An 18,556-nucleotide genomic window follows, 5' to 3' on the forward strand; every position below is an offset into this window, starting at 1 on the left:
AGATTAAAAATGGTTTAAGTCACACTGGAAGAACAACATTTGAATCTGTTCTGTGAGCTGCCTTGATACAGAACAAATCAATTTGCATTTATATTAAAAATGATTTGGTGCCAGTTTGGTACGTCAGTCAAAACAATCTATACCACATCTAGTTTAACATATGAGGACTCAGATCAGAGGAAACGTTTAATGAACAGTTTGACCTTCCTTTCCTTTCAGACAGATTTGCCCCACAGTTATAGAGAGATAGAAAGATGGCCAGGGACAACAGATGGAAATTAGCTAGCTAGGTAAATCTGGTACGGAGCATCTCTTCTCTTCTGAGACTAATGTTTTTTTGTACACTGTCCCTGATTCAAATAAACTTATTTATTGAGATATATTGATAGCTTTTAAAAATGGTATTATATATCGTCAATGTCATGTTATCACTGGATGTACTTGTGTTTATGTATGTCATGTTTTCTATGTTTCTCACATTACTGCAAAACAAATTATACCTCAGGAACAACAAAGTTGAAGTTGATAGAGATACAGATATATATATATAGAGAGAGAGACTGTCTTTGGAGCAGGTTCAGTAAACTTGTTGATTTGATTTGTTCTTCATTTCTCACCAAGTTGGAAGTATTTTAATGCTGGAGTTTTAATAACAAAGATGCTTCCAGTGACTTTTTTTTTTAAGTGTATCATCATAATAATATGCATAACTTTTTTATAAAGTGATGCATGACAGAATATCAGCATTTAGACAGAGTGTAACGCCCTGATAGAATATCTACTGTTCATTTTGAATTAACTACTTGGTATAAGTGTCACGGTATTTGTTAAGAAGGGTTCAAAGTTGAGGTACTATCACCATGGGGGGCATCGGGTCAGGATGCAGGAATCCAACAAGACTTGAGTTTACGTAACAAGTTTATTGAATCAAATTAGGTAAATCATGAGGGTAACAGAAGACACACATGGGACTGAACATCCATGCTGAAAGACAAATAAATTAATATTAGCACAATAAACAAGTCAAATTAGATTTACTTTCTGAAGGAAATACAGATAAATAAAGTACTTAAGATAAATTAAAATGGACTAGATAGAAACTAAAATAGGAGTTAACGTCAACTTACCTTTACTGAACTGCCCCATGTGAGGATGAAAACAGAGTACAGTCTTAAATAAGCAGTAGGCAGGTGAATTCAATCTAATTAATTAGTGACAGAGTGCAAAACAACAACCAATCAAGGGGGAGAGGAGAGAGTGAGAAACCAGGAAGTGTACTAAAGGAGGTGCAGTAGAGAGAGGAAGTGAAAGGAAACAAATAGTGATCTTTACTACAGTATTAGTATATTATTTTATGTTACTCAGATATCTGCCTTCAACAGGCAAACATTGAGATTTCAGCAGTCTTGTGGTATGTGTGGATTTACATTGTTGGTATACAACTGGTTGTTAAAGTCTTTATATGTGATTTTTCACACTTAAATGTAATAGAAATCAAGTATATCCTCTGAAAATAACTTTTAATTGGTTTACAGAAACTGAAAAGCTTTGACGGTTTTAAACCTCAACTGGAAACAAAGAGTTCTGATCTCACAGCAAAGTGAGGTATATCTCTAAATTATATTTAATAAACTTTAAATCTCTTAGAAATCTCCAGTGCGTGTTTGAAATCGCACCGATAAATTCTAAATTAAACTGAATATAAAGAGAATGAACAATTCTGTATGAATTTTCTGCAGACATTGTTTTCACTCTGTAATGTCGACGGCTTGTGGCTCGAAAAATGACGCACGCCACAGCAGGGGGGGCATGTCGTTCATAAAGAGACCAAGAGACCCCCCTCCTGTTATCACCACAGTCCTCCCCCCTGAAGGCTGCAATGTCTCTGAAGGATTCCTTCGTTATCACAGGGGAAAGCAGGGGGTCGGTTCTGAATGTTTCCAGAGTATTTTTAGACTCCATCGGAGAGCAACATGAATACAACATCTGGTTCCCCGGGATCGGGATCGCGGCAGTCTACGGGACCATCATCATCGTGGGTCTGGTGGGAAATGTCACTCTGATGAAGACGTGTCTGCTGGTGAAGTCCATGCGGACGGTGCCGAACTTGTTCCTGTCCAGTCTGGCTCTGGGGGACCTGCTCCTGCTCGTCACCTGCGCCCCCGTGGACGCCAGCCGGTACCTGGTGGACGAGTGGCTGTTCGGCCGGGTGGGCTGCAAACTGATCCCGTTCATCCAGCTCACCTCGGTGGGAGTGTCTGTGTTCACTCTCACCGCTCTCTCAGCTGACAGGTATGTGTTCAAAATGTGTCTCACTTCCCCCAGAAGGGTTTCCTTTGGGAGTATTTTTTTTTAAAAGTAATAATAATAATGATAATAACTTTATTTATACAGCACCTTTTAAAAACACAGGTTTACAAAGTGCTTTGACAAACTAAACCAAACACAGAAGAACATAAACAACAGCAAGAACATAACAAATACTAAATACTAAAAATAATTAAATACAATTCAACAGAAAAGAACCCAAAGTGCACGATACCCAACAGACATATATAACCCGACCATCACAAGAACCATCAGAAGAACCATCACAAGAACCATCATAAGAACCCAGGAAACACAAGAACCCAACAACACGAGCTGAGACCAAGAGGAACCAAAGATTTAAAAAGATGTAAGAAACTAAAAGAGCTGAAAGTAAATCAAAAGATAACAGCAATAAGAAGGTAAGAGCAGAAAAAGAAATAGAAACAAGTGAGTAAAGGATAAAAAAAAAACTGTAATATTAATAAAAATAAAAATTAAATATACATAAAAAACATAAATAGACAAAGTAAGTAAGATAAGAAATTACCAAGTTAAAACACAAGAGGAGTTAAGATAAGAGCATAAATTAAAGGACAGTAAGAAGTAAACAAAAAGAAAAAATAGTAAAACCAGTAAGAAAAGACTTTAAGAAGACGAGGTGGAGGTCCACTTTTGCATTCCCTCGCAACACTCCTGCCTTACCTTGCATTGCTTTTTTTTTTTATTGCATGACCTCATAATACCCTCCTTCTTGTTCTCCCTCACCTCTGAGCAATCCACAGATGCTCCTAACAAGGCACCAGTGTGGATCAGATCATTGAACTTTACTTTGATCTGGGCTTGAATAGTCGTTTAATTAATGTAAGTTATCTAATGTAAGTATGGAGTTATTGATAATAATGGAGTTTCTAAATGCAGACTGAACAGTTTATATGTTTGTGGATTTCTATTACATATATACAAAACTATAAATATTTGTGTGTGAATCAGAACTACATTTGTGAATCTTATTTTTTTATTTATGGATTTGTTTAACATTTATATAGAATGAAATATATTTGTGTGTGCATTGAAATACATTTGTGAATATTGAGGCTGATCTAACTCCATATCTCTCAAGAAGAAAGCAATGTGATCGTCTTCAAGAATTGCAGATCTGTCTGTACTCCGGGCAGCTGCTTTGTTGAGTAAATAGCAGCCTGAGTACAATGTGTAACATGTTTTTCAGTAGTTGAGAAATAGCCACAATTCTGTGATTTTCAACATAGGGTTAGGTTCAGGAGCGACTGGGTTCATTACAGAATTCTGAGGGCACATACACAGATGATCAGAGGAAATTAAGAAAGTCAATTTTCTTCACTTTCAGGAGTCAGTAGACAGACTGAGAACATCTGATCAACAGGTGATTTTGGATGAGATGCAAAACTCCAATTGAAGTCTTTGAGTTTAAGCGTGAGTATTTAGAAGAGCGCTATATAAATCTAATTTATTATTATTATTATTATTATTATTATTATTATTATTATTATTATTATTATTATTATTATTAAGTCTATTTGGTGCTGATCAGGGATAAAGTGATAAAGGTCTACAGTGAGACAGAGATAATCTTATATCTGATCTCCAAGTCCCAGCAGCGCCTCTTCTTCCTCAGAAAACTCCGCAAATTTTAAGTCCACCAATCAGTCCTAACAGAATTTTAACAAATGTTTTATAGAATCAGTTTTAACCTTCAACATCACAGCCTGGTTTGGGTCGCTGTCAAACATTCATCACAACCCATTAAACAGGATCATAACAATAAGTAGCAGAATAATCGGACAGCAGCAGGAACAACTGATCGGTATCTACAACAGGAGAACAAAACTAAAAGGACAACACACACACACACACACACACACACACACTCACACACACACAGACACACACACACACACACACTCACACACTCACACACACACACACACACACACACACACACACTCACACACACACACACACACACACACACACACACACACTCACACACTCACACAGCACACACACACACACACACACAGCACACACACTCACACACACACACACACACACACACACACTCACACACTCACACAGCACACACACACACACACACACACACACACACACACTCACACACTCACACAGCACACACACACACACACACACACTCACACACTCACACAGCACACACACACACACACACAAACACACACAGCCTCAGACAGCACACACACACACTCTCTCACACACAGCCTCAGACAGCACACACACACACACACACACACACACACACACACACACACACACACACACACACACACACACACAGCCTCAGACAGCACACACACACACACACACACACACAGCACACACACTCACACACACACACACACACACACACACACACACACACATAGCCTCAGACAACACACACACTCACACACACTCACGCACACATAGCCTCAGACAACACACACACACACACACACACACACACACACACACATAGCCTCAAACAGCACACACACACACACACACACACACACACACACACACACACAGCACACAGCACACACACACGCACACACACACACACACACAGCACACACACACACACACACACACACACACATAGCCTCAGACAGCACATACACTCACACACACAGCACACAGCACACACACACGCACACACACACACACACACACACACACACATAGCCTCAGACAACACACACACACACACATAGCCTCAGAGAGCACACACACACACACACACACACACACACACACACACACACACACACACACACACATAGCCTCAGACAACACACACACTCACACACACATAGCCTCAGACAGCACACACACACACACACACACAGCCTCAGACAGCACACACACACACACACACACACACACACACACACACACACACACATAGCCTCAGACAACACACACACTCACACACACATAGCCTCAGACAGCACACACACACACACACACATAGCCTCAGACAGCACACACACACACAGGCTCATGAACAAATGATCTATTTCTTATTTATTTTTTAACACCACTCATTTAACCGCTCATAACAATTATTTATGATCTATTTATCATGCTTTTTTAATAGAGCCACTTGGATGTGTGTGTTTCTGTTGTTGTTTTTGTGTCTAGCTAAATAATAAAGTTATTTGAATTTGAATTAGTGGGATACATTTAATCTGCCTCAATAAAGAAAGTTGTGTTATATTGTTTAAATATCTTTGATTTAATGTACAGTTAAGTATAAAAAGGTTATCACAGGTTTTCTTCTCCACATATTGATAGAAGCAGATTGTCAGTAGTCGTTGCTCCACAGTTGTCTCTTCTCTCAGGTACAAAGCCATAGTCAAACCACTGGACAACCACAAGTCCAACGCTAAGCTCGGCGTCTGTTTCCGAGCTGGAACCATCTGGCTGCTGTCTGTGACTCTGGCTGTCCCTGAGGCTGTTTTCTCCGACCTGCACGCCTTCACCACGAGCCACACCAACGAGACGTTTGTGACCTGCGCGCCCTACCCACACGCTGGGGAGCTGCATCCCAAAATCCACTCCACCGCCTCCTTCCTTATCTTCTACATCATCCCACTGTTCATCATATCTGTGTACTACTGCTGCATGGCTCTCAGCCTGGTCAGGAGCTCTGCAGAAATACCTGCTGAAGGTCAGGTGTACTTCCAGAGACAGGTGAGTGTGGAGAATTTCCAAAGTGATTTTTATACAAATGCTTATTTTCTGTTAAAGAATACGTGTTTCACTGCCCACTTGATACTTGGCACCTTGTTACCGAACTGTGATGTCATAGGATCCTGGCATATACCTGTACCTCACTACTGTAAATACAATCTAAAGTTAGATACATAAGGGAAAGAGAGCCTTTTTATAAGCTTTTGTTTCAATGTTTTCACTGTGTCCGTTTATCCGCTAAACTGTGTGAGTGTTCAAGACACATAGGCGTTCTCTTCTGTTTTTTGGATTTGTACTATTTCACCACTTTTGAGGGCATTTTAAAAATCTGAATTCTGAAATACTTTGAAACGAAATCCAGACTTCGATCAGATGTCCGTTATTTGACTGATAATGACATTGAGAAGACGCTGTGCGATTTCTTTTGAGCTTTTATCAATGTGGACATATTTTAGTTTAGATAATTAAACCTTTCTTTAAATTATACATCATGAAATTACAATTGAAAACTCACAAGTATAACAGATGTGATGAATTACTACAAAATAATGGTCGTGCTTCCTTTTGAATTTGTATTGAAATGATCATTTTAAATGTATTTAATTTAATGCTTTCTTTTCCTTTTGTAATTGAAAATCTTAAATTAAGCTTCAATGTGGCATAAAGTCAGTTTTGGATTATAGGCCAGTCATATATTTTATGCTACACAAGTATACTATTATAAAATATGTCTTTAAAATACATATTTATCGACACACATAACAAAGTCATGAAAGTGAGCGATGAAAATGTCATGCCATTTGTGCTGCTTTAATGTTACCTACAGCCAGGTACTGTAGGGAGGAAGAAACAATAGAATTGTAAACTCTAGATGCTGAAGACAAGGCGGGAACATCAAAGCATGTCAACATGAGTCTCTTCCTGTCCTGTTTGCAGATCAAGTCCAGACAGCGAGTGGCCAAAACTGTGCTGGTGTTTGTCGGCCTGTTTGCCGTCTGCTGGCTGCCCAGTCATGTGATCTACCTGTACCGCTCCTACCACTACGACCAGGTGGACACCTCCCTAGGCCACTTCATTGCCAGCGTGTTCGCTCGCATCCTGGCTTTTACCAACTCTTGTGTGAACCCGTTCGCCCTCTACCTGATGAGCAAAAGCTTCAGGAAGCACTTCAACCGGCAGTTTCTGTGCTGCACATCCCGCAGACTTCTGTACAGTCACAGCAGCAGAAGAACAAATACAACCAGCGTCTGAACGCTTGTGTGTTTTCTTACATTGCATGCTGTCCTGTCCTCTAGCAGGACTCCTGTAATGTGGACCATTTTTGCAGTTTCTAAGCTTTCATCAGTTCAGTGGAAGTCATGGTGTATTTACTGTAGGTCATGCATGGCCTCTTAAAAAGTCTGGCACGAACTTTTCACCATCAATTTTTCAATGTATCATACGTTTGCTTTGTGATAAACCTTGAGGCAAAACATTTATTTCATTTACGTATATGGTGGTAAATTTGATGTGCGTTTTTTAAAATACTTCGCCATTATTAAAAAAAAAAAATTCCAGATGAATTTAGCATTATAGCAAAACCTTCACAAAACTTCTGCTTTTTGTACCACTTTACATTTTACTGCAACATGTAAAGTAACATTCAGTGCATAAAGGTGTTTCAGTTAGATGTTATGAGATTGTTATTTATTTATTTGTTTGTTGCCTCTACTTCTGTATTCTGGATGTAAAACAATAAGCAGTCAATGTTTAGTCAATATTTGTTATTTATTCAGTGCTCATCCTGTGACATACAAAGGCAATTCTTCAGGTAACTTGTTTTGGCCGCAGAAGAGGATTTTCTTTTTTTAATTTTTGAGTAGAAAACTGTTTTTAGTTCACATAAACTGCCATGGTAGTTTTGGACCCCTTTAATATGAATATATGTTGTTCTAGCCTACACATTGACCCAGACTGAGAATATTTTCTATTTTCTATTTGCATTGCGTTTTTTATTGCATGACTTCATAATACCCTCCTTCTTGTTCTCCCTCACCTCTGACCAATAGGTTAGATTCCCTCTCAGCTATCAAGGCACCAATGTGGATCATATCATTGAATTTTACTTTTTCCACTAAGTGAGTAGGTTAGGTTAAGAACTCTTTTGTCATAGGGTCAGCACGTGGCGGCTAACATCAATACACCCACTCATATAAACACAAAATCACAACTTACAGCCCCCTATCAGAACTCGTGCTGACTGCTGAGGCTTTTCTGTGCTGTTCAGGTAGAAAACTGTCAAACTGAATCAAATCAAACAGTCTCACATGAGGTGACCTTTGAGACTGGCATTTAAATACTAACGGTTAATTCAACTTGGGCAGCCTGGGTCAGTCCATCTGACAGACATTAAAATCCTTTTTTCTTACTGCTGTTTCATCTCCATGTTGTCGTTTGGACTTCATTTACCCATTCGTCCTTAGTTCAGCCTTCGTGACGGTGTTGACCCTGCTACACTGATCCTACCCAGTTTTGTCTGTTTCTGTTCAGAGTTCTCCAAATAAAAAAAAGTGCAGTACACGTGTAACATCCCCTCATGATTTAGGGTTTTATGCTTGGTCTCATCAGAATGTCATGACTTTGTTTTAACTGTTGTTGATGTCAGCTTTATGATGGACTTGATGTATAACACAGCTGGGGGAACTTGAAAAATTAAACTGGTCTCTAATAGCAAAAACAGAGTAAACTAAAGGCAAAGAACCAGTGGCAACGCTAGAGTCTATTGGGGCCCTAGGCAAAAATGACCCAGTGGGCCCCTCCAACCAGCAATCACCACCATCATCATTATTATTTTTATTTATTAGCATTATTTAAAGGCTTTATATGTGATTTTTTGATCCAGCAGATGTCGCCCTTGAGCACCAGCATGAAACCAAAACAACTGGCGCTGCATTGTTGTGTTAGCATGCTAATGCTAGCGATCTTTATTATGCTCGTATCTTCACACGGCATGTAAATTTACCTGAAATGAGCGTGATCTAGAAACACAGTTAAGCAGTGAGTACAGTATGTTATTCTTCTTTTCTCTAGTCCCTCAATTAAACAACTTTTATACGTGAGGGGAGGAGTCAGCCGGCCGTCCTGGCGATGTAAACAAACTGAAGAAAGGACTCTGAAAACTCTGAAAACATCACAGACAGTGGGACTCGGGTGTTACACCCATTGTAGACAGTCATGACTCACAGAGTTATTTTCAGAGGATATACTTGATTTCTATTATATTTAAGTGTGAAAAATCACATATTAAGACTTTAACAATAATGTTCCTCTGGTGACTATCACTGACAAATGTAGGTTTTAACAGCAAGAATGCATGCAACGCTTGACAGCGCAACAAGACTGAGTGCTGCCAGATGGCGCCACCTTAGAGGGGGTTTCCTATGGTCATTGGTAACTTTGCATATTTTTGAGCCAATGCTGTGGTTTTAAAGTGTGTCAGACCTAAGCCTGACTTTCCTGAGGACAAACAGAGTCCCTGCAAATAATTCATTTTTCTACTCTACACTATATTTTGTGAATGTGTTTATACCTGTTTTAGTATTGTTGTTTAAAAAAATGTGCAAGTTTAAGTACACACTTACTCTGGGTTAAAAAAAAAAATCACGTTATTGAGATCTTACATTGTCATATCTTCAGATAGGAAGTTCAAGATAATGTACAAAACTGATTAAGTATTTAGTACCGCTTAGACATTACTGATATTTAATCATTAAGAATACAAAAATATATGGTTAGTAATTACAGACTTTTTGCTGATTCTGAAACTCAATGATCAACTAGATCACTAAGCCGTGCTGATGTGACCTTCAGGGTCTACACTCCAGGAGAGGTGTGCAGTGGGCAGATCTGACATATTCACTTATTTAAGCCAAATCATCTTACTTTTAAAATTATGCTGAATAATAAAAACAATATTTGGGGGCAATTGATTCAACTTCATGTGACTCCTGGAGCCCAACAAAGCTTTATTCATCATTCATACAGTAGTCAGTAAAATTCCCAAAACATATATAAAAGGGCTTAGATGTTCTCAAATTTCAAAAGATATAATTGTGAAACATGAAAAAAAATGACACTACCTTATTTTGTATTTTTTTTTTAAACGGAAACAGTGTCACTCCAATGTGAACGCATCATATCTTGGAACATCCCACTATCACAACTAAAAACATTCATTTGTATACATTACATGGCGATACTTATAATGAAAAGTAAAAAGACAGCTCATCGGTAGAGGAGGAAGTCCTTTATGGTGTGAGGCAGGAAGAGGCTGGAGGCTCTGTGGAGTCGATTCCTTCCCAGACTTCTTCTGATACAAATCCGACAGAGCCGAGATAGAGCACACAGACCTGGGCAGAGATGGAGGGCATAGTTGTTATATCCATCCAGAGATTCAATTATTGGGTGTGGATATTGTTAATCAATCAATCAATTTTTATTTGTATAGCGTCAACTCCTCATAACAAGTGTTATCTCGAGACACTTTACAAAAAGCAGGTAAAAGACCTTACTCATTGTTATGTTACAAAAGAGCAGGTAAAAGACCTTACTCATTGTTATGTTACAAAAGAGCAGGTAAAAGACCTTACTCATTGTTATGTTACAAAAGAGCAGGTAAAATACCTTACTCATTGTTATGTTACAAAAGAGCAGGTAAAAGACCTTACTCATTGTTATGTTACAAAAGAGCAGGTAAAAGACCTTACTCATTGTTATGTTACAAAAGAGCAGGTAAAATACCTTACTTATTGCTAACAAGAATTGTTGACAGGCATTTTGGGGAGGTGATTGTCCACAACTGTAGTGGCAACTTAACTCAAACTAAAATCCTCTTGCCACTTCTTGCAGGATTTGAAGTTTCTGACTCGTAGGCTACTTTCCAAAAGACACATTTTTAAGTAATCCAAAGATGAAAGGAGGCAGATTTAAAGTGACAAAAAAAAAAGAATTGCAGGTTACAAAATAAGCTCTTATAAATATCACGCATTTACTAAAAGAAATGAAATTGAAATGAAATTGACCAAAAACTAAAACTGTGACAGTCAGAAAACTGTTGCTCCTCGTCCTGCTCGTCTGAGTATTTATTCACTTGTACCCACATGGCTATTTACGCCAATTAGCTGTGCTTAACGACAGCAGGAACACTTTGCAGCAGCACTTATAACCACACAGACCTATAAACACACAATGTTTCAATACGTGATAAATATAAAAAAAATTAAATTAATTCTAAAATTCAAAAGCAAAAACTCTATTAATTATAAACATATAAATACAAAATTATACTAATGGGCAAATTATATTTTTATATTAACCTGTTGTCCTCTATGACTCTAACAACAACAAACCTTTTTTCTGTAGTACAGTTCTGACGGCACTGTTTGGAGGGGACAGGTCCTGAGGGGTCTTTCCCTCTACATTCCTACAACAAGCATCGGCCCCAAAGTCCATCAGAAGATCCACTACGTCAGCTCCTCCAGCTCGAACGGCCGCATGCAAAGGACTGTCTTGCCCACAGCCGATTTGAACATCAGCACCTACATTTAGAAAGGAACAGAATTAAACTCCATTGGATCTGCAGAGTCCCTCTGCACCTTTAAGAAAAAGCTAAAGACCCAGCTCTTTCATGAATACCTACTAACTTAATGATGATGGTCTCCATATTATTGATGATGATGATGGTAATGACGATGGTTTTTGTTTGATAACGACGACTTATAAGATGGTTTCTATACTGATTAGAGCTCTCAAGAACTGCCCTCAATGTTGTGCTTTGCCTCTGGTCACTTCCTGTCAGCACCTGTGTGTCCAATCAGACTCAAAGCTGATCGTTTGCTCTTACTGACATTGTCCCCTTTTTTCTAGATCCTTGCTTGTGTTGTTCTTACTCTCTGATGTACGTCGCTTTGGATAAAAGAGTCTGTTAAGTGAATTGTAGAATTGTAGAAATTTTAATTTACTTTAGTCAACGCATCTCACATGTCATTGAATACCTTACTATGATTTAATAAATAATTGTAGCTTTTGAGTGTCAAAAAAACAATCAAACAAAAACAAAAAATGCTACAATTGGAGGGCTAAGATGTTTTAGTATTTGGGGATTCAAGATTGTTTTTGACACTGCAGAGTTCCCAGGTGACCTTACCTGAGTGCAGCAGAAGTCTTACACAGGATGCAGCCTGAGCCACGCAAGCAGAATACAGAGGAGTCCCCATTACTGGCAGCTCCATGTCGATGCGAGCTCCATATGAGAGCAGCAGCTCCAGACACTCTCTGTGACCTGACAAAGGGGGGCAGCATATCCATCATTTATCTGTGCTGCGGCACGCACCATCAAAACCTTTCTGAGTCACACACGTCTGCACCTTTGCACACACCTTTCTTTGCTGCTTGGTGGACGGGTGACGCCAGCAGGTCTGGAGTGTTGACCGAGGCCCGGTGCTGTAAGATGAGTCTGACACAGGCGGCACTGCCACTGCTGCATGAGTTGAAGAGAGGTGTGGCGCCATCTGTTGAAACAGCCTCCGCCTAACAGATGGAAAAAACTTATGTTACCACATAGCCAGGAAAGCAGCTCATTACTGAACAAAGGGAATTTACACAGATCCCTACAGGCACATTTGGCATCATTTAACACAATGCACCTTTTTTTTTTGGTCAAAATCTGATGTCTACATCAACAAAAATGTGCATGACACCCACAGCCATCACATATTTTACCCTATCAGATTGCCTCAGACTTTCAGTTTAAGACTGCCTCTCCACACTTCATTTTTTTTTTCTAATCAGGACAGTCAAACTTTTTTTTTTTTTACTTTTTTAACAAACTGATTTTTCTATATTTATTTAGTTTTTTTTAGGTTTAAATATTTTTTATCGAGGCAGCAATAATAAAACATTCAATATTACAGATATTTTCCTCCTTTTAAATTAAATTATGAAAAATGAAAATAACAGGCAAACAAATCAACAGGTGTATTTATTTTGTTTTTTGACCCAGTGCAGCACTCACTTCTATGTTTTTTACATATTTTACTGTGTTGTGATTGGAGTGACTAATACACCCTGGAGTTTCATTTTTTTTTTTAAATTACATACATCTGGTGGGCTTTTAATTTTTCTAATCCAAACCGTAACATTTTACAGTTTTCATATTCAGCAGTTTATCAGAGCTTATATGTGTGATAGCTCTTCCATACCTGTTACATCACGTTGTATCTGAACAAGCTTGAGGTTTTGCATGGGACAAACTACAGAATAGTATCGTGTTAGAGGAGGGAGGATCCTTGCATTAACAAGTATTTTGTCTGATTCTGAAGTTCTGATATTTCAAATGTATTTTTCCTAATTTCAGCAATTCTGATTCTGAAATATTTGACTCAGTGAACCACCTGACATTCCTCTCACTGGAGAAAGAAACTCAGATTTGATACCTCCTCAAAAGAGCTCCGGTATAACAATTTAGAACTAAGTCTCTGACTAGACTCTTCTCCTCTGTCGCCCCCCGGTGGTGGAATGAACTTCCAAACTCCATGTGATCTGCAGAGTCCCTCTGCACCTTTAAGAAAAAGCTAAAGACCCAGCTCTTTCATGAATACCTACTAACTTAATGATGATGGTCTCCATATTATTGATGATGATGATGGTAATGACGATGGTTTTTGTTTGATAACGATGACTTATAAGATGGTTTCTATACTGATTAGAGCTTTCAAGAACTGCCCTCAATGTTGTGCTTTGCCTCTGGTCACTTCCTGTCAGCACCTGTGTGTCCAATCAGACTCAAAGCTGATCGTTTGCTCTTACTGACATTGTTCCCTTTTTTCTAGATCCTTGCTTGTGTTGTTCTTACTCTCTGATGTACGTCGCTTTGAGCTTCAAGCGTCTGCTGAGTGAATTGTAGAAATGTAGAACTTGAACTAAATTGCTTGTTACAGATTTGAGTTGAGTGATTCCGTCATATTGGAATGGAATGAAACAATGAAGTCTGTAAAAGCAGAAAATATTCTTACATTCGCTCCATGGTCCAGCAGGAACTTGGCACAAGCGTAATGGCCACCAAGGCAAGCTTCATGGAGAGGAGAGACTCTGTCCATGGTGAGTGTGTCCACATGGTAGCCCTGTAGGAGACAACCATGCATGTGCTCTGCATCGTTTGTATGCAATGTTCTTTCTGTAGATCTTTTTTTTTAATGTGCTGTATAAATCAAGCTTGATAATTAAAGGTTTACCTGAGAAATTAGGCTTCTCAGGTGTAGCAGTCTGCCTTGGTAGGCGGCTTCATGGAGAGGAGTTCTGTCCGACCAGGAGTCTGAGAAACAAGGATTGAGATGAGGAAGTTCTCCAGATTCAGAAAAACTCACAGATATACTCAAGGCCAAACACGCTCTGTCCACTGTAATGACCTCATCTCATGTTTATCTGCTTTTCAGGGTCATCACAACCGGAGACTCCAAAACTTACAGCACAATAGTCTTTACATGCAATGTTTTCAGGTGACAACTCATCTGCAACACTACAGAAAATACAACTATTTTTCATTTTAGTTTTACAAGAAACACAGAACAAGTGAGGACTAGGGCAAGACAGTATGAATAAGATCAAATACAAGAATGTAAAAGGCACAGGTACAGTACATAATGGATGGTACATTCTAATGAAACAAGATATATTTAGGAGTCTTTATCTTTGTATAAATCCCAATTTTCTCCAAATATTCTTCTCCCTTCTCCTTTTGAAGTCACAGGACAAAAGTAATTTTTTTCCATAAAGCTGATGGAATTCACAATGTTCCTCAAGAGTCTCATGGTAGGAGGGTTCCTCTCAAGCCAACATTTAGTAATCGCTTTTTTAACTTGCCACCATAAGAATCTTTAAAAGGAGAAAATATCACTTTCAACCAGCAATAATTATTACTATTACTATGAAGACACAGTGATATGGCTCACCTATCACTATCGCACACCTGCTAGAAAGTTTGCACAACAGCTTAAGAACTCACAAATGCAACGCAGCTGTATGGCTTTCCATTTCTCTCACAACATAACAAATAACCCGTGTCAAAAAAAAAAAAGGGAAAGAGAAGAAACTTACCGGCCATCAGGGCGTTACATATGAGCCCCCCGTAGATGTGCAGGGGCCTCTGCCAGGGCTGCGAGAATAAGGAAACTTCTGTTTGTACTGCAGCCATGATGAGAACGAAGCAGCAGTCACACTCTCTTGGATGATCCACAAATTGTGCTCGGCCAGCAGAAAAGACAGACCTGGACATTGTCTTCCTCCCTCTTATCTCAGACCTCGGCCACCTCCCTCCCCGCCCACCCCCATGACCCAGCCCATGAAAATGGTCTAGAGAGCTGGTGAATAACAATGGTTATTCAAATGGAACTATACGATGCACCTTGTAAAGAAGCACTTTGTTAATGTGGATGCATACATCTCCTGAGAGACGGAGGCAGACATGCACAAGTTCAACAAGTTTGGTTTTGTGTGCAAGCACGCTGTCTTTAGTATTGAAACTATAGTTTCAGCTAAGAGCACGGGTATGCTATCACAAGTTTAGAGATTAAATATTTTTATTTCTTCATTTTTATTCTTTATTTTTTATTTCTTTATTTCTTTTTTTTTTTTTTTTTAATTTATTAGGTGATGCACAACAATACAAGACGAGTGAGGGACATGACAAGAGCAAAAGCATGTAGGAGACAGGGGAGACACAACGATACAATGCACAGCATAGACAAAGACAAAACAGGCAAGCAGGGAGTAATAATAACGTTTAGCAACTTTGTATGTTGAGGGTGTTGAGGGGCCCGGTTTGTTTGTGTGTGAGAGTGTGTGTGTATAATGCAAATGTATGCTTGTATCTTTATTTATTTATTTTTTTATATTTTCCTTGTTCTTTTTTCCTTCCCTTCCCGCTTTCTTTTTCCTTGGGTACAGTAAAAAGAATGAAGGTTTGAAGATAACTAGGAGGAGAAAGTGGTCGAAGTGGGATTTAACAGCAAATTGAGCTCGATGAGTAAAAAAAATAGAGATATAATAACAAAAAAAATATTAATAATATTAATAGAATTAAATATGAATAGAGTGATTAAATATTTATCAAGCAAGATTTAAAAAATTAAAGTTAACACAAAATATATGACAGAAGTTTTCATCCAAAACTTTTATTTAAAAATGTTCCTCAGGAAGGCAAAAAAAACAAATATAATTAAAAGCTGTTTCTAAAATAATCTCTTCATGTATAAGCACATTCACTCAGCATGTAAACATTTACATTTAGTTCTGTTATTTGTTTTAGCTCTCTCTCTATGTAACAAGATCTTACTGGAGCCATGGAATAATGTTGAGCCTGAAAGCACGACGCAATGCAAACCCCCGCCCCCCCATTGTTAGCCTTGAAAAGCCACACCAACACATCTATATCACCTCCTCTTTCACAGCTACTCTTGTGTTTTGTCTGGCACCATTCATTCCAACCGAGCCATCTCTTTTGTAACACCAGCTCTGAGGAACTAGTCTTCTAATGTGTTTCAAGTTGGCTCATGGTGTAATCATAGGGTGCTTATACTGATACACCGCTTAAAAAAGATGAAATTTAAATTGTGGCTCCACTTTAGCACAATCTGTTTTTTCTTTTAAAGCCGTTAAAGAATGGAATAGTCTTCCAACTAGTCTTAAACTTTGCACAAACTTCTGCACTTTCACCCGGGAAGTCAAAAAATGGATTTTAAGTAACCAGTCTTGTCAGCATTAATGTGTCATCTCGACAACCTTTTACATCTTTCAGGGAAACTGTACATAATGTTTTAATATCTGTAAAGTGTCTTTCTTCTCTCTTATGAAATGTGTGTGTGTGTGTGTGTGTGTGTGTGTGTGTGTGTGTGTGTGTGTGTGTGTGTGTGTGTGTGTGTGTGTGTGTGTGTGACTGGTTGATTTGTATTTTGCTGTTGCCATCATCTGCCCAGGGACAACAGATGGAAATTAGGTAGCGAGCTAAATCTGGTACAAAGCATCTCTTCTCTTCTGAGACTAACTGTCTCCAGATTCAAATAAACGATTAAATTAAATTAAATTAAATGAAAGCAGATGAAAGATTATAAAAAAATTGTGCTTTATTTTCTAGAGCAGCTTGTCCGGGCGTCATTCAGGATTCAGCCAAAAAACAGAACGTAGCCAGATAAATATGTAACATCTCAAAGTATCGTAAAAAAAAAAAAAAAGTGGTGTCATCCATTTAATCAAAACAAGACGAAGTAATTCACACAGATGTTGAGTTCTGCACAAACTGTGATTATTACAAATAAAACCGTCGCTTTAAATGAGGTATGCATGTGAACAGAGAATAGGTTACTGCGTTTATTTTCCCAGTTAGTTTGCAGTTAATCAGCCCTTTTACTCCTCCTGTTCAGTGCAGTTTATAACTGTGCATGAAACATCAAAGTGTTTTTTAAAAGCTCTGCTAAATGCCACAGGTTTCTATTTTTATCATATATATAACCCTTTATTTTAAATTCTTAAATTAATATAAACCAGGTGCCCTTTGATACATGTTTACAATTTAAGTAGTCACTATGAGAACTTTCTGCATTCAGCAGTCTGACCCATAAAGATGAGCTAGAAGAGAAGCAGTATGTAGTGATGGCTAAGACGGCATCTGTGTTTCTGCTGCTTGCTTCATGGCACTTTCTTTACCGCTCGTTTTCTGCCTCCACAGTCCCTCAGGGCCGGTGGCATCGACCGCAATGTCCATGACGCGATCTGGCACTAACCACTGAAGGAGCAGAAGGAAGAGAAAGTCTAAAACGGCCACAAACGCAAAGATGGAGCCGGCGACGGGTCCGCAGTGAGCCCTCAGCCTCTGCAACCGCCTGGGGAGGGGGAGCACTTCCTCTCCAGCCACTCGGTCGTACACCTGAGAGGGGAAAAATCACACTCATGATTTGATATGCTTGGAAAGAAATGCTCTTTAATTCACATTCACAATATCTGCTGTAGATTATAATTATGCTCTATTTACAATTCATGTGGAGTGAATGCAGTTTCATATCAATTAAGTTCTCTGACTAACCTTTTCCGTCCTCTCTGCGACGTTTTTCCAGGTGTAGAGGTTTCGCACCCGAGCATGGATGGAGGCGGGGGAGGGTACGGACCCCGTACGTTGACGGGCAATGACCGTCTCCAGACCGGCACATAATGAGCGCACCGTCGGCTCACATAGGGTGATCAAGTCGTCAGGTAACACCTCAGGAATGCCCCCGACACGAGTGCTTACCACCTTAGAAAACAAAACATCATCATCACCCACAATGTGAAAGTGCAGCAACAGCCTGTGTTCCAAAAAAAGGGTCTGTTTCCCTTACAACTTCAGGGTATATTAAAAAAACAAACTTCTATGACATTTGGCCCTGTCCACATCAGAATCAGAATCTGGGTTTATTGCCAAGTACATTTA

The 18,556-nt window shown here is 39.0% G+C and overlaps 3 protein-coding genes across 8 annotated transcripts in view; 1 reads left to right on the plus strand and 2 right to left on the minus strand.

Moving 5' to 3' along the window:
• Positions 1-1,879: 1,879 nt before the first annotated feature.
• LOC132987514 (gastrin-releasing peptide receptor-like) lies at positions 1,880-7,982 on the plus strand. Its single transcript, XM_061054630.1, has 3 exons — positions 1,880-2,292; positions 5,709-6,060; positions 6,997-7,982. Exons 1-3 carry the CDS (start codon positions 1,880-1,882, stop codon positions 7,309-7,311), a joined length of 1,080 nt encoding a protein of 359 aa, XP_060910613.1. The 3' UTR covers positions 7,312-7,982.
• A 2,223-nt stretch (positions 7,983-10,205) lies between these two features.
• On the minus strand, positions 10,206-15,393 carry asb11 (ankyrin repeat and SOCS box containing 11). Its single transcript, XM_061053432.1, has 7 exons — positions 15,193-15,393; positions 14,331-14,410; positions 14,112-14,219; positions 12,477-12,627; positions 12,245-12,379; positions 11,448-11,636; positions 10,206-10,448 (listed from the first exon to the last, which is right to left on the minus strand). The coding sequence occupies exons 1-7, from the start codon at positions 15,368-15,370 to the stop codon at positions 10,324-10,326; spliced, it is 966 nt and encodes a 321-aa protein (XP_060909415.1). The 5' UTR covers positions 15,371-15,393; the 3' UTR covers positions 10,206-10,323.
• An 859-nt stretch (positions 15,394-16,252) lies between these two features.
• piga (phosphatidylinositol glycan anchor biosynthesis, class A) overlaps positions 16,253-18,556 on the minus strand; it is a 171,051-nt gene continuing 168,747 nt past the window's right edge. For all 6 annotated transcript variants that reach the window (XM_061053426.1, XM_061053424.1, XM_061053425.1 and 3 more), the window contains 2 exons: positions 18,173-18,379; positions 16,253-18,016 (listed from right to left, as the gene is read on the minus strand). In XM_061053426.1, the coding sequence (XP_060909409.1) occupies positions 17,747-18,016; positions 18,173-18,379 (477 nt within the window). In that variant the 3' untranslated portion in view covers positions 16,253-17,746. The remainder of the gene's footprint in view (positions 18,017-18,172; positions 18,380-18,556) is intronic.

This window comes from Labrus mixtus, chromosome 13 (genome assembly GCF_963584025.1).
Source record: "Labrus mixtus chromosome 13, fLabMix1.1, whole genome shotgun sequence".
Classification (NCBI taxonomy): Eukaryota; Metazoa; Chordata; class Actinopteri; order Labriformes; family Labridae; genus Labrus; species Labrus mixtus.

What these genes read in the sequence shown, in the direction of transcription:
- LOC132987514 (XM_061054630.1), top strand. Translation starts at nt 1,880, where the DNA reads ATGTCTCTGAAGGATTCCTTCGTTATCACAGGGGAAAGCAGGGGGTCG. An exon ending in ACCGCTCTCTCAGCTGACAG is followed by an intron (nt 2,293 to 5,708) that starts GTATGTGTTCAA and finishes CTCTTCTCTCAG; the next exon opens with GTACAAAGCCATAGTCAAAC. An exon ending in AGGTGTACTTCCAGAGACAG is followed by an intron (nt 6,061 to 6,996) that starts GTGAGTGTGGAG and finishes TCCTGTTTGCAG; the next exon opens with ATCAAGTCCAGACAGCGAGT.
- asb11 (XM_061053432.1), bottom strand. Translation starts at nt 15,370, where the DNA reads ATGTCCAGGTCTGTCTTTTCTGCTGGCCGAGCACAATTTGTGGATCAT. An exon ending in ATGTAACGCCCTGATGGCCG is followed by an intron (nt 14,411 to 15,192) that starts GTAAGTTTCTTC and finishes CTTGTTTCTCAG; the next exon opens with ACTCCTGGTCGGACAGAACT. An exon ending in TGCTGGACCATGGAGCGAAT is followed by an intron (nt 12,628 to 14,111) that starts GTAAGAATATTT and finishes TCCATCTGTTAG; the next exon opens with GCGGAGGCTGTTTCAACAGA.